Source organism: Palaemon carinicauda, chromosome 32, assembly GCF_036898095.1.
Source record: "Palaemon carinicauda isolate YSFRI2023 chromosome 32, ASM3689809v2, whole genome shotgun sequence".
Classification (NCBI taxonomy): Eukaryota; Metazoa; Arthropoda; class Malacostraca; order Decapoda; family Palaemonidae; genus Palaemon; species Palaemon carinicauda.
The window spans coordinates 22609052-22624492 of record NC_090756.1 but is presented as its reverse complement, the minus strand read 5'-3'; the positions used below and the strand labels follow the sequence as shown (position 1 = coordinate 22624492).

The 15441-nt window shown below is 36.5% G+C and overlaps 1 protein-coding gene across 1 annotated transcript; it reads left to right on the top strand.

Moving 5' to 3' along the window:
• Positions 1-9514: 9514 nt before the first annotated feature.
• On the top strand, positions 9515-10547 carry LOC137625530 (uncharacterized). Its single transcript, XM_068356438.1, has 2 exons — positions 9515-9899; positions 10297-10547. Exons 1-2 carry the CDS (start codon positions 9515-9517, stop codon positions 10545-10547), a joined length of 636 nt encoding a protein of 211 aa, XP_068212539.1.
• Positions 10548-15441: the final 4894 nt, after the last annotated feature.

The following is a 15441-nucleotide window of genomic DNA, read 5'->3' as shown; positions in this document are numbered from 1 at the left end:
CTATAATTAAAAAAACGAAGAGGAGATAGGGAGAGGGAATAAAGTGTATGTAATAAGAAAGAAAGAAAAACGTAGGCTATAATTAAAAAAACGAAGAGGAGTTAGGGAGAGGGAACAAAATGTATGTAATAAGAAAGAAAGAAAAACGTAGGCTATAATTAAAAAACGAGGAGGAGATAGGGAGATGGAATAAAGTGTATGTAATAAGAAAGAAAAAAACTAGACTATAATTAAAAAAACGAAGAGGAGATAGAGAGAGGGAATAAAGTGTATGTAATAAGAAAGAAAGAAAAACGTAGACTATAATTAAAAGAACGAAGAGGAGATAGAGAGAGGGAATAAAGTGTATGTAATAAGAAAGAAAGAAAAACTAGGCTATAATTAAAAAACGAAGAGGAGATAGGGAGAGGGAATAAAGTGTATGTAATAAGAAAGAAAGAAAAACGTAGGCTATAATTAAAAAAACGAAGAGGAGATAGGGAGAGGGAATAAAGTGTATGTAATAAGAAAGAAAGAAAAACTAGGCTATAATTAAAAAAACGAAGAGGAGATAGGGAGAGGGAATAAAGTGTATGTAATAAGAAAGAAAGAAAAACTAGGCTATAATTAAAAAACGAAGAGGAGATAGGGAGAGGGAATAAAGTGTATGTAATAAGAAAGAAAGAAAAACTAGGCTAATATTAAAAAACGAATAGGAGATAGGGAGAGGGAATAAAGTGTATGTAATAAGAAAGAAAGAAAAACGTAGGCTATAATTAAAAAAACGAAGAGGAGATAGGGAGAGGGAATAAAGTGTATGTAATAAGAAAGAAAGAAAAACTAGGCTATAATTAAAAAACGAAGAGGAGATAGGGAGAGGGAATAAAGTGTATGTAATAAGAAAGAAAGAAAAACTAGGCTAATATTAAAAAACGAATAGGAGATAGGGAGAGGGAATAAAGTGTATGTAATAAGAAAGAAAGAAAAACGTAGGCTATAATTAAAAAAACGAAGAGGAGATAGGGAGAGGGAATAAAGTGTATGTAATAAGAAAGAAAGAAAAACTAGGCTAATATTAAAAAACGAATAGGAGATAGGGAGAGGGAATAAAGTGTATGTAATAAGAAAGAAAGAAAAACTAGGCTATAATTAAAAAACGAATAGGAGATAGGGAGAGGGAATAAAGTGTATGTAATAAGAAAGAAAGAAAAACTAGGCTATAATTAAAAAATGAAGAGGAGATAGGGAGAGGGAATAAAGTGTATGTAATAGGAAAGAAAGAAAACGTAGGCTATAATTAAAAAACGAAGAGGAGATAAGGAGAGGGAACAAAGTGTATGTAATAAGAAAGAAAGAAAACGTAGGCTATAATTAAAAAACGAAGAGGAGATAAGGAGAGGGAACAAAGTGTATGTAATAAGAAAGAAAGAAAAACGTAGGCTATAATTAAAAAACGAAGAGGAGATAAGGAGAGGGAACAAAGTGTATGTAATAAGAAAGAAAGAAAAACGTAGGCTATAATTAAAAAACGAAGAGGAGATAAGGAGAGGGAACAAAGTGTATGTAATAAGAAAGAAAGAAAAACGTAGGCTATAATTAAAAAACGAAGAGGAGATAAGGAGAGGGAACAAAGTGTATGTAATAAGAAAGAAAGAAAAACGTAGGCTATAATTAAAAAACGAAGAGGAGATAGGGAGAGGGAATAAAGTGTATGTAATAAGAAAGAAAAAAACTAGGCTATAATTAAAAAACGAAGAGGAGATAGGGAGAGGGAATAAAGTGTATGTAATAAGAAAGAAAGAAAAACGTAGGCTATAATTAAAAAACGAAGAGGAGATAAGGAGAGGGAACAAAGTGTATGTAATAAGAAAGAAAGAAAACGTAGGCTATAATTAAAAAACGAAGAGGAGATAAGGAGAGGGAACAAAGTGTATGTAATAGGAAAGAAAGAAAAAAACTAGGCTATAATTAAAAAACAAAGAGGAGATAAGGAGAGGGAATAAAGTGTATGTAATAAGAAAGAAAGAAAAAAACTAGGCTATAATTAAAAAACGAAGAGGAGATAAGGAGAGGGAACAAAGTGTATGTAATAAGAAAGAAAGAAAACGTAGGCTATAATTAAAAAACGAAGAGGAGATAAGGAGAGGGAACAAAGTGTATGTAATAGGAAAGAAAGAAAAAAACTAGGCTATAATTAAAAAACGAAGAGGAGATAGGGAGAGGGAATAAAGTGTATGTAATAAGAAAGAAAGAAAAAAACTAGGCTATAATTAAAAAACGAAGAGGAGATAAGGAGAGGGAACAAAGTGTATGTAATAAGAAAGAAAGAAAACGTAGGCTATAATTAAAAAACGAAGAGGAGATAAGGAGAGGGAACAAAGTGTATGTAATAGGAAAGAAAGAAAAAAACTAGGCTATAATTAAAAAACAAAGAGGAGATAAGGAGAGGGAACAAAGTGTATGTAATAAGAAAGAAAGAAAAACGTAGGCTATAATTAAAAAACGAAGAGGAGATAAGGAGAGGGAACAAAGTGTATGTAATAAGAAAGAAAGAAAAACGTAGGCTATAATTAAAAAACGAAGAGGAGATAAGGAGAGGGAACAAAGTGTATGTAATAAGAAAGAAAGAAAAACGTAGGCTATAATTAAAAAACGAAGAGGAGATAGGGAGAGGGAATAAAGTGTATGTAATAAGAAAGAAAAAAACTAGGCTATAATTAAAAAACGAAGAGGAGATAAGGAGAGGGAACAAAGTGTATGTAATAAGAAAGAAAGAAAAACGTAGGCTATAATTAAAAAAACGAAGAGGAGATAGGGAGAGAGAATAAAGTGTATGGTATAGTCTATAATTAAAAAACGAAGAGGATATAAGGAGAGAGAATAAAGTGTATGGTATAGTGACTATAGTAACTAGGGAGGAGTGGGTCTAATGAAGCTAAAAGTAGCATTTCAAGAGGAGTAAATAGGGAGATAGAGCCATAGACCCATGCTACTTAAAATAGGGAAATAAATTACCTCTACAGGAGCACCATTAGGGCAGATAGCTCCTGAAGGTGTATATTATTATTATTATTATTATTATTATTATTATTATTAGCCAGGCTACAACCCTAGTTGGAAAAGCAAGATGCTATAAGCCAAAGGGCTCCAATAGGGAAAAATAGCCCCGTGAGGAAAGGAAATAAGGAAATATATAAATGATGAGAACAAATTAACAATAAATCATTCTAAAAACAGTAGCAACGTCAAAACATATATTATTATTATTATTATTACTATTATTAGCCAGGCTACAACCCTAGTTGGAAAAGCAAGATGCTATAAGCCCAAGGGCTCCAATAGGGAAAAATAGCCCCGTGAGGAAAGGAAATAAGGAAATATATAAATGATGAGAACAAATTAACAATAAATCATTCTAAAAATAGTAGCAACGTCAAAACAGATATTATTATTATTATTATTATTATTATTATTATTATCATTATTAGCCAAGCTACAACACTAGTTGGAAAAGCAAGATGCTATAAGCCAAAGGGCTCCAATAGGGAAAAATAACTCAGTTTGGAAAGGAAATAAGGAAATATATAAATGATGAGACCAAATTAACAATAAATCATTCTTAAAACAGTAGCAACGTCAAAACAGATATTATTATTATTATTTTTATTATCATTATTATTATTATCATTGTTATTATTATTATTACTTGCTAAGCCACAACCCAGTTGGAAAAGCAGGACGCTATAAGGCCAGGGGGCCCTTACAGGGAAAACAGCCCAGCGAGGAAAGGTAACAAGGAAAAATAAAATATTTTAAGAAGAGTAACAACATTAAAATAGATATTTCCTATATAAACTATAAAACTCCAACAAAACAAGAGGAAAAGAGGCAGAACTGAATGATTTGGGAGTTGAATAGTGAGACGACAAAGGTCGAGTGATTGTGGAAACGGGGTTTTAAAGAGATCATATAATAATGTGCGCCTACCATTGTGTTGAGAATTATTTACTGGAGACCTGAAAGAATCTATTTTATAATACTGGAAACTTTGTAATTTTTTGTTATAGGTTATGATTATAGTTAAAAAAATTTGCTTATGGACGAGTTTGGAGAATAACAGGATGTGTAGGCCTATAGAGTGTTTTTAGATAAGGTTAGAGGTTTGTTTGTAAGTAATTACAACTTATAGATTATGATTATAGTTATAAAATGTTGCTTATAAAAGTTTGAAAAAATAGCAGGATGTGTAGGCCTATAGAGTGTTTTTAGATAAGGTTAGAGGTTGGATTGTCAGTAATTGTTATTATAAATTATGATTATAGTTGAATAATGTTGCTTATGAAAGGAATTGAAAAATGATAACAGGATGTGTAGGCCTATACAGTGTTTTCAGATAAGGTTAGAGGTTGATTTGTAAATAATTGTTATAACTTATGATTACAGATTAATAATGTTGCTTTGGAATATTGTTGCAAAATTATAAGTTGTGTAGGCCTATTCAGTGTTTTCATATAAGGATAGAGTTTAATAAGGCAAATATTTCGCTCTATCACAAATGCAAATTGTTTTTGAGGAAAATTAAACACTCTAATGTAGTATTTACCATATAAAATGAAACTTATCCAAGAATATATGTACAAGTTGAAGAATTTCAAGACATAGGCTTATGACGAACTCAAACCGTGTTAGTTAAACTGGGAGTTGACGGACACACGTTAAACTGTTTCATTTATATTCATAACTTTATGAGAGAGAGAGAGAGAGAGAGAGAGAGAGAGAGAGAGAGAGTAAGGTATAAGCCAGCATACTGTACTCTCTCTCTCTCCCCTTCTCCTTTATAATATCATCAGTATGACCCCATCACTAAAGCGTAAGTCGAACAAGGACTCGCTGGCTAACCCCTTCTCTCTCTCTCTCTCTCTCTCTCTCTCTCTCTCTCTTAAAGCCAATGGAATCGATATATCCTAAACTTGTTCACCTTAATTATGCTCGCTTCAGGGCACTGAATCCAGCCAGCTCACTTGCCATTTATCCAACCCTTTACCCTTTTAATAATAATAATAATAATAATAATAATAATAATAATAATAATACTCCTACGCACGGACAACTGAAATCAAGTTTTGAAAACAAAACGGGAGTCAAAGGTCAGTTTAGTTTAAAGACCAATTTAGCTCGAAAGGTCAAAGCTGTTTTTAAAAAAAAGGTCAGAAAAGTCTTTTACAAACATTTGTTCTAATTGTGTTTAGTCTCCGAATATGATATACAATGAATGGTATTTCCATTATGGGAGATATTTTTTTGTAAGTATAGATTCTCTCTCTCTCTCTCTCTCTCTCTCTCTCTCACACACATACACACACAATATATATATATATATATATACTTGCTAATACATATATATATATATATATATACTTGCTAATACATATATATATATATATATATACTGTATATATAGACTTACTAATATATATATATATATATATATAGACAATCCTCGTCAGCCATAACTAGACCACTGCAGGACAAAGGCCTCAGACATATCCTTGAAATCTAAGTTTTTGGTCTTTCTATGCCATTTTATACCCAAAAATTTTCTTAGATCGTTAATCCATCGTCTTCTCTTCTTCTCCCAGCTTCATTAACAATATCTAGAGGTTTGTCCATAACCCTTATTTGTTGTCTATATGCATTTTCATTGAACATTATTTTAGTTTTACTCATATTCATTTTCAGTCCTATATTTCTACTTTATTCAAATCTTCTATCATCTTTAGTAATTCATTAAATGACTCACTAAACAGAACTATACCATCTGCTAAACTTGAGCTTTTAAGGTATTCTCCATTAATATGAACTCCATTTTTCCAATCTAAATTTTTAAAAGTATCTTCCTGTCCTGCTGGGAATAATTTAGGAAAGACGAGGTCTCCCTGTCCAACTCCTTTCTCAATCGAAATTTTCTCACTATCCTAAAGTATAGGATCGCTGTACTTCCTGTTTAAATATCTTCAAGTGTTTTAACATAAGATTCATCTATTCCTTGTCTTTGAAGGGCTTTCATTACTGCTGAAGTTTTGACAGAATCAAAAGCTTTCTCATAGGCTACAAATGCCATACATAGTTCACTATATGTATTTTTAGAATTGTTGTAATTCCTGTATAGATATCTTCAAGTCTTCTAACATAAGATTCATCTATTCCTTGTCTTTGAAGGGCTTTCATTACTGTTGAAGTTTTGACAGAATCGAAAGCTTTCTCATAGGCTACAAATGCCATACATAGTGGTTTGTCATACTATGCTGATTCTCTATTAGTAGGTTAATAACATGGATATGGTCAGTTGTTGAATACCCACTTCGAAAACCTACCATCTCTCTTAGTTGATTAAAGTTTATGTTTCTTTATTCGGCCTAACATGATCTTCATAAATATCTTATTACTGGGAGTAAACTTACTGAGCGGTAATTTTTCAGGTTTTTGTGTCTCCCTTTTTGTGAATTAGTATAATAATAAAGTTATTCCAAGCTGTAGGTATAGAGCATTCTTGCAGACATTTTGTGTAAAGTTCAATAAGTTTTACTATAGTCCATTTCTTTTAGCGATGCATATTTGCACCGACTCGCAGCGGTGCCCTTTTAGCTCGGAAAAGTTTCCGGATCGCTGATTGGTTGGACAAGATAATTCTAACCAATCAGCGATCAGGAAACTTTTCCGAGCTAAAATGGCACCGCCGCGAGTCGGTGCAAATATGCATCGCTAAAAGAAATGGACTATAGTATGAAATCTATATCTATTATTAAATCAATTGTTAGGACATCTTCCCCTGCTGCTTCGCCTCTTTTCATGCCTTTAATACTTTCTTTCCTTCTCCTACTGTTATTTTTGGTACCGGCTCAGGCGTTTCAATTTTTCGATTGGCAAAGTTATTTCTTATATAACTATTTTATAGCATTGTAGAGAATTCCTCTGCAATTTTTATAACTCCATCTCTTTTGTTGATATTTCCATTTTCACGCTTTAAAGCAAACATCTGTTGGCGTTCTGTTACAATTGTTCTTTTCATCAATTTGATGCTTCTTCCTTTCTTTAAAGTTTCCTCAAATTTCGGTCTGATTCTGTTTACGAATATCTTAGAATTTCAGTTTGTTTATTGTTTTGGATTATTCTGCTAATTCTATTTAATCTCTCTTGGACTTTACCAAACTATTCTTTATTAAGTTTTTCTTTAATATTTCCTCACTTTTGTTCTGATTCTGTTTACGAATATCTTAGAATTTCAGTTTGTTTATTGTTTTGGATATTCTGCTAATTCTATTTAATCTATTAAACTATTCTTTATTAGGTTTTTGCTGTTTTGAATGTTTTCTATCAATAGCAACAAGCAACGTAAGAACATGCAACATTCTTGAAGACTTGGCTCCCTCGCCTTTTATGCAAGCAATGTTATGACGTCAGCAAGCAATGTTATGACGTCATCGGGTAAAAGGAAATATAAAAAACAAAGAAATATCGTCTTAGATGAAACACAGCAAGACTTCTGTACCCTTACAGTAGGTGCGACACCGTTTGCCAAAGATAAGAATTAAAATAAAGAGAGGCGTCTCTCTCTCTCTCTCTCTCTCTCTCTCTCTCTCTCTTTCTCTCCTCACGCCCTGAAAATAGACAAAATACCCCAGATGTCTCCCACTCACTCTCTTTTTTTCCCTAGAAATGTAAACACCTTCCTCTCTCTCTCTCTCTCTCTCTCTCTCTCTCTCTCTCTGGGGTCTCCCGAACCACGGGCGAGTACCATGACATTCAGGAACACCCAGGAAGGTCATGTGGGAGGGTTTTGTAAGGTCAGGAAAGGTCATACAGATTGGGCGGATTGATTTAGCCGGTCGGATTGATTTTGCGCTTGATGTATTGAAATGAATGCTGAAATGCCATTTTCCAAAGTTATATTTTGGAGGGATTTTATTAAAATAATTTTTCCATTTACAGGCATATATATGGGTTAGTTTGCATACACGTTTTATATATATATATATATATATATATATATTTATACATATATATATATAAATATATATATATATATATATATATGTATAAATTAATAAATATATATACATATATATATATGATTTATATATATATATATATATATATATATTTATATATATATATGTATAAATATATATATATATATATATATATATATGACATACGATACTCTTCGAGACAGAAACTAATAAAATACATTGTTTTCATCATTACTGATTATTATCTAATAATCTAGTTTTTATGTTTGACCTTGAGAAACTCTTCAATTAATTAAATATCTCACATCCATTTAAAATGTAACTAAAACTGCATCTTTAAATAACTATTTCACCATTTCCATTCACTTAAAAGAAAGTAACAATATTTTATAAAATGATTATTATGGAAATAATAACTGGCTAGACTTTAATAATAAAAAAGAGCAGGCAGATTTTATTAGTGGGTATTCAACAACCATATTATTGTAATTAACTTACTAATGGAGAATCAACATAGTATGACAAGCCATTATGTATGGCATTTGTAGACTATGAGAAAGCTTTTGAGTCTGTCAAAACTTCAGCAATAATGAAAGCACTTCAAAGACAAGGAATAGAGCAGTTAAATAATGGAAAAGCAATATGTTGATTATATATATATATATATATATATACATATACATATATCTATCTATCTATCTATATAAAAACATATACATATATATATGTGTATATATATATACTGTATATACTGTATATATATATATATATATATATGTATATATATACATATATATATAAATTTTTATATATATATATATATATATGTATATGTATATATATAGATAGATAGATATTTATATATATATATATATATATGTATATGTATATATATAGATAGATAGATATTTATATATATATATATATATATATATATCCGGACCTAGTGGTTCTGAGATTCAGCCCACTCCCGTGAGTGACGCAAGTCGGGAATATACGCTCAGGGTAGTGAGTAGACTGCCGTGGGCTGCTCAGAGGGAGATTGAATCGCTGAAGGACGATAAATTTTCATGAATAATACAAAAACGTAACTTTAAAATTACATAAAATAATCTTAAGCTTTAAAACTAATTATCTTTGAAGGCATTTCTTTACTAAAGAAGTGTAACCTCTATACTGAAGAGGTGCCTGTGTCATTTCTGCACTGGCTTTTGTGATTGCGTCACTTCTGTGTGCTTATGTCACTTCTATATTTCCTTCAATGCTTGTGTCACCTCTGTACTGGCTTCTGTGCTTGTGTCACTTCTGTACTATTTTCCATGCTTGTGTTAACTGCACGCTGGCTACTGTGCTTGTGTCACTTCTGTGGTGGCTTCAGTACTTGTGTCCTCCTGTAGTGGCTTTAGTACTTGTCACTTTTATACTGCCTTACAAGCTTGTCTTACCTCTGTAATGGTTTCTTTGCTTGTGTCACTTCTCTACTGGCTTCCGTGCTTGTCTCTACTATGCAATGGCTCCCGCGATTGTGTCACTTCTGCAGTGGCTTCAGTACTTGTGTCACTTTTACAATGCTTTCTGTGCCTATGTTACTTCTGGACTGGGTCTGTGCTTGTGTCACTTCTGTACTGGCTTCTGTGCATGTGTCACTTTTCTGCAGTAGCTTCTGTGCATGTGTTACTTCTCTAAAGGTTCCTTTCTTGTGTCACTTCTCTAATGGCTTCCGTGCTTGTGTCACCTGTGCACTGGCATCAGTGCTTGTGTTACTTTTATACTGCCTTCCATGCTTGTGTCACTTCTGTACTGGCTTCTGTGCTTGTGTCACTTTTACAATGTCTTCTGTGCCTATGTTACTTCTGGACTGGGTCTGTGCTTGTGTTACATCTGGACTGGGTCTGTGCTTGTGTTACTTCTGTACTGGCTTCTGTGTATGTGTCACTTCTCTGCAGTAGCTTCTATGCTTCTGTCACTTCTCTGCAGTAGCTTCTGTGCTTTTGTCACTTCTCTGCAGTAGCTTCTGTGCATGTGTCACTTCTTTGCAGTAGCTTCTGTGCTTTTGTCACTTCTCTGCAGTAGCTTCTGTGCATGTGTCACTTCTCTGCAGCAGCTTCTATGCTTCTGTCACTTCTCTGCAGTAGCTTCTGTGCATGTGTCACTTCTCTGCAGTAGCTTCTGTGCTTTTGTCACTTCTCTGCAGTAGCTTCTGTGCTTCTGTCACTTCTCTGCAGTAGCTTCTGTGCTTTTGTCACTTCTCTGCAGTAGCTTCTGTGCATGTGTCACTTCTCTGCAGTAGCTTCTGTGCTTTTGTCACTTCTCTGCAGTAGCTTCTGTGCATGTGTCACTTTTCTGCAGCAGCTTCTGTGCATGTGTCACTTCTCTGCAGTAGCTTCTGTGCTTTTGTCGCTTCTCTGCAGTAGCTTCTGTGCATGTGTCACTTTTCTGCAGCAGCTTTTGTGCATGTGTCACTTCTTTGCTGTAGCTTCTGTGCTTTTGTCACTTCTCTGCAGTAGCTTCTGTGCATGTGTCACTTTTCTGCAGTAGCTTCTGTGCTTTTGTCACTTCTCTGCAGTAGCTTCTGTGCCTGTGTCACTTCTCTGCAGTAGCTTCTGTGCTTTTGTCACTTCTCTGCAGTAGCTTCTGTGCATGTGTCACTTCTCTGCAGTAGCTTCTGTGCTTTTGTCACTTCTCTGCAGTAGCTTCTGTGCATGTGTCACTTTTCTGCAGCAGCTTCTATGCTTCTGTCACTTCTCTGCAGTAGCTTCTGTGCATGTGTCACTTCTCTGCAGTAGCTTCTGTGCTTTTGTCACTTCTCTGCAGTAGCTTCTGTGCTTTTGTCACTTCTCTGCAGTAGCTTCTGTGCTTCTGTCACTTCTCTGCAGTAGCTTCTGTGCTTTTGTCACTTCTCTGCAGTAGCTTCTGTGCATGTGTCACTTCTCTGCAGTAGCTTCTGTGCTTTTGTCACTTCTCTGCAGTAGCTTCTGTGCATGTGTCACTTTTCTGCAGCAGCTTCTGTGCATGTGTCACTTCTCTGCAGTAGCTTCTGTGCTTTTGTCACTTCTCTGCAGTAGCTTCTGTGCTTTTGTCACTTCTCTGCAGTAGCTTCTGTGCATGTGTCACTTCCCTGCAGTAGCTTCTGTGCTTTTGTCACTTCTCTGCAGCAGCTTCTGTGCTTTTGTCACTTCTCTGCAGTAGCTTCTGTGCTTCTGTCACTTCTCTGCAGTAGCCTCTGTGCTTTTGTCACTTCTCTGCAGTAGCTTCTGTGCATGTGTCACTTCTCTGCAGTAGCTTCTGTGCTCTTGTCACTTCTCTGCAGTAGCTTCTGTGCTTCTGTCACTTCTCTGCAGTAGCTTCTGTGCTTTTGTCACTTCTCTGCAGTAGCTTCTGTGCATGTGTCACTTCCCTGCAGTAGGTTCTGTGCTTTTGTCACTTCTCTGCAGTAGCTTCTGTGCTTTTGTCACTTCTCTGTAGTAGCTTCTGGGATTCTGTCACTTCTCTGCAGTAGCTTCTGTGCTTTTGTCACTTCTCTGCAGTAGCTTCTGTGCTTTTGTCACTTCTCTGCAGTAGCTTCTGTGCTTTTGTCACTTCTCTGCAGTAGCTTCTGTGCATGTGTCACTTCCCTGCAGTAGCTTCTGTGCTTTTGTCACTTCTCTGCAGTAGCTTCTGTGCATGTGTCACTTCTCTGCAGTAGCTTCTGGGCTTCTGTCACTTCTCTGCAGTAGCTTCTGTGCTTTTGTCACTTCTCTGCAGTAGCTTCTGTGCATGTGTCACTTCCCTACAGTAGCTTCTGTGCTTTTGTCACTTCTCTGCAGTAGCTTCTGTGCTTTTGTCACTTCTCTGCAGTAGCTTCTGTGCTTCTGTCACTTCTCTGCAGTAGTTTCTGTGCTTTTGTCACTTCTCTGCAGTAGCTTCTGTGCATGTGTCACTTCCCTGCAGTAGCTTCTGTGCTTTTGTCACTTCTCTGCAGTAGCTTCTGTGCTTTTGTCACTTCTCTGCAGTAGCTTCTGTGCTTCTGTCACTTCTCTGCAGTAGCTTCTGTGCTTTTGTCACTTCTCTGCAGTAGCTTCTGTGCTTTTGTCACTTCTCTGCAGTAGCTTCTGTGCTTCTGTCACTTCTCTGCAGTAGCTTCTGTGCTTTTGTCACTTCTCTGCAGTAGCTTCTGTGCATGTGTCACTTTTCTGCATCAGCTTCTGTGCATGTGTTACTTCTCTGCAGTAGCTTCTGTGCTTCTGTCACTTCTCTGCAGTAGCTTCTGTGCTTCTGTCACTTCTCTGCAGTAGCTTCTGTGCATGTGTCACTTTTCTGCATCAGCTTCTGTGCATGTGTCACTTCTCTGCAGTAGCTTCTGTGCTTCTGTCACTTCTCTGCAGTAGCTTCTGTGCTTCTGTCACTTCTCTGCAGTAGCTTCTGTGCTTTTGTCACTTCTCTGCAGTAGCTTCTGTGCATGTGTCACTTTTCTGCATCAGCTTCTGTGCATGTGTCCCTTCTCTGCAGTAGCTTCTGTGCTTTTGTCACTTCTCTGCAGTAGCTTCTGTGCTTCTGTCACTTCTCTGCAGTAGCTTCTGTGCTTTTGTCACTTCTCTGCAGTAGCTTCTGTGCATGTGTCACTTTTCTGCATCAGCTTCTGTGCATGTGTCACTTCTCTGCAGTAGCTTCTGTGCTTTTGTCACTTCTTTGCAGTAGCTTCTGTGCTTTTGTCACTTCTCTGCAGTAGCTTCTGTGCTTGTCACCTCTATATTGGCTTCTCATTTTGTGTTACTTCAGAACTGGGTTCCTGATGCTTTAAAAGACGAAAAAAAAAGTGCTAAAAGATATCGAAAAATTTTATCTTTCAACACTGCATTAAAACCCCTTTCTTTATCAAAAAATACCATGTCAGTTAATCATAGGGTTTTATAATTACTGTCAGAAAAGCACAGGTGGGTCTGCTCCGACCAATCAGTGTGATTATAAACGAGAATTTGGAGGCTTACTGGCTCGGATAAATTAGGCATTCAAAAACATGACCAAATCAATTATTCAAAGGGAAATTATCACCGCAACTAGTTGTTTTGTTTCCCCTACTTAAGAAAACATAAGGATATTATTGCCAAAACTAGAGGGGCACTCAGTGGAGCGCAGACCTCCGCCGCGGCAGCTTCTTTTTTCGACCATTTGCTTGACCTTGACCTTTGACCTTAACATGTATTAATTGGCGTTGATTTTCATGCACTAAAATATGAACCAAGTTTGAAGTCTGTGACAACGATGTCCAAACTTATGGCTGATTACGTGAATTGGACATTTTTCTTGACCGTGACCTTGACACCTTGACCTTGATGTTCTACAATTTACTCATTTGAACCATTTAACATAAAAATTAATCCCTGGAAGTTTTATTACTCTACGATTAAAATCGTGTTCAGGAAGCTGTTCAAAAACAAAAAAACACAAACAAGGGGGGGGGTAAACAATAACCTCCTTCCAACTTCGTTGGCGGAGGTAATCATCAAAAAGATGAGACCCTCCATAAGTGCCCCCTCCTCCCCCCCCCCCATTAATGCAGGTAGATATTCATAAACAAAAACACAAACAAACAAACACACATGGGGTAAAACATAACCTCCTTCCAACTTCGTTGGCGGAGGTAATCATCAGAAATGAGACCCTCCATAAGTATCCACTCCTCCCTCCCCCCCCCCCTTAATGCAGGTAGATATTCATAAACAAACACACACACACAAACAAACAGGGGGTAAAACATAACCTCCTTCCAACTTCGTTGGCGGAGGCAATCATCAAAAAGATGAGACCCTCCATAAGTGTCCCCTCCTCCCCCTTCCCCCCCACTAATGCAGGTAGATATTCATAAACAAACACACACAAACAAACAAACAAACATGGGATAAAACATAACCTTCCAACTTCGTTGGCGGAGGTAATCATCAAAAAGATGAGACCCTCCATAAGTGCCCTCTCCTCCCCCCCCTCATTAATGCAGGTAGATATTCATAAACAAAAACACACACACAAACAAACACACAAACATGGACTAAAACATAACCTTCCAACCTCGTTGGCAGAGGTAATCATAGAAATGATGAGACCCTCCATAAGTGTCCCCTCCTCCCTCCCCCCCCCCCCATTAATGCAGGTAGATATTTATAAACAAAAAACAAACAAACAAACACACAAACATGTGGTAAAACATAACCTTCCAACTTCGTTGGTGGAGGTAATCAAAAAAATGATCAGACCCTCCATAGGTAGCCCCTCCTCCCCCTTCCCCCACTAATGCAGGTAGATATTCATAAACAAACACACAAACATGGACTAAAATATAACCTCCCAACCTCGTTGGCGGAGGTAATCATAGAAATGATGAGACCCTCCATAAGTGTCCCCTCCACCCTCCCTCTCCCCCCCCCCCAATAATGCAGCCCAAAAGACACAAAGACAACAAACAACCAAAACACAGACAGACACACAAATTGCACCAGCCAACACCTCCCCCCCTCCCCCCCTTCCTCCTTACTGCAACATCAAAACACAGCATCTCAACATCAGCAACATCAAGCGGGGGACAATGGTGCTATCAGCAACGATTTAAACCAACAGAGAGAGAGAGAGAGAGAGAGAGAGAGAGAGGGAGAGAGAGAGAGAGAGGAGACCTTCATTTCGGCACCGCGGGTACAAATTCGGTTGCTATGGGGTGTTCATGTCAGGAACTCCTCTAACCAGTGCTTGTTGCTAAGGGAAGAGAGAGAGAGAGAGAGAGAGAGAGAGAGAGAGAGAGTGCATGAATGAGAGGAAGTGAGGGGAACATTTTAGGTGCCTTTTGTGAGGATAAGTAAATATGGTAACGAGTGAGAGAGTTTACGACCAAAAGGAGACAGATCAGCTTAATTAGAGAGAGAGAGAGAGAGAGAGAGAGGAGAGAGAGAGAGATAAACGTCTTTGCTTCCTGGTTAACAGAGGAAAATTAACTTCAAATTATAATTTTGAAAAACAAATTTTTACATTTTCGTCCTCAGTTCTCTGGAGAGAGAGAGAGAGAGAGAGAGAGAGAGAGAGAGATAAACGTCTTTGCTTCTACAAGCTTAATAGAGGAAAATTAACTTGAAAATAAAGCTTGAAATTTTTTTTATATTTTCCTTATTTTAGTTTTCTGGAGAGAGAGAGAGAGAGAGAGAGAGAGAGAGAGAGAGATAAACGTCTTTGCTTCCAGAAGCTTAACAAATGAAAATTAACTTGAAAATTAACCTTGGAAAACAACTTTTTACATTTTCCCCCTTAATTCGAGAGAGAGAGAGAGAGAGAGAGAGAGAGCGAGAGAGAGAGAGAGAGAACGTAACGCAAGCAATAAACCCCCCTCAAACAACATCGGGGGGAGGGGGGGGACGTGACTAGAACAAAGTAAGACACACAGATATACAATACGAACTATAGAATATGCAGA

Coding starts and splice junctions, on each gene's coding strand:
- LOC137625530 (XM_068356438.1), top strand. CDS start 9,515: ATGCAATGGCTCCCGCGATTGTGTCACTTCTGCAGTGGCTTCAGTACT. Junction 9,900..10,296: donor TTGTGTTACATCTGGACTGG/GTCTGTGCTTGT, acceptor ACTTCTCTGCAG/TAGCTTCTGTGCTTTTGTCA.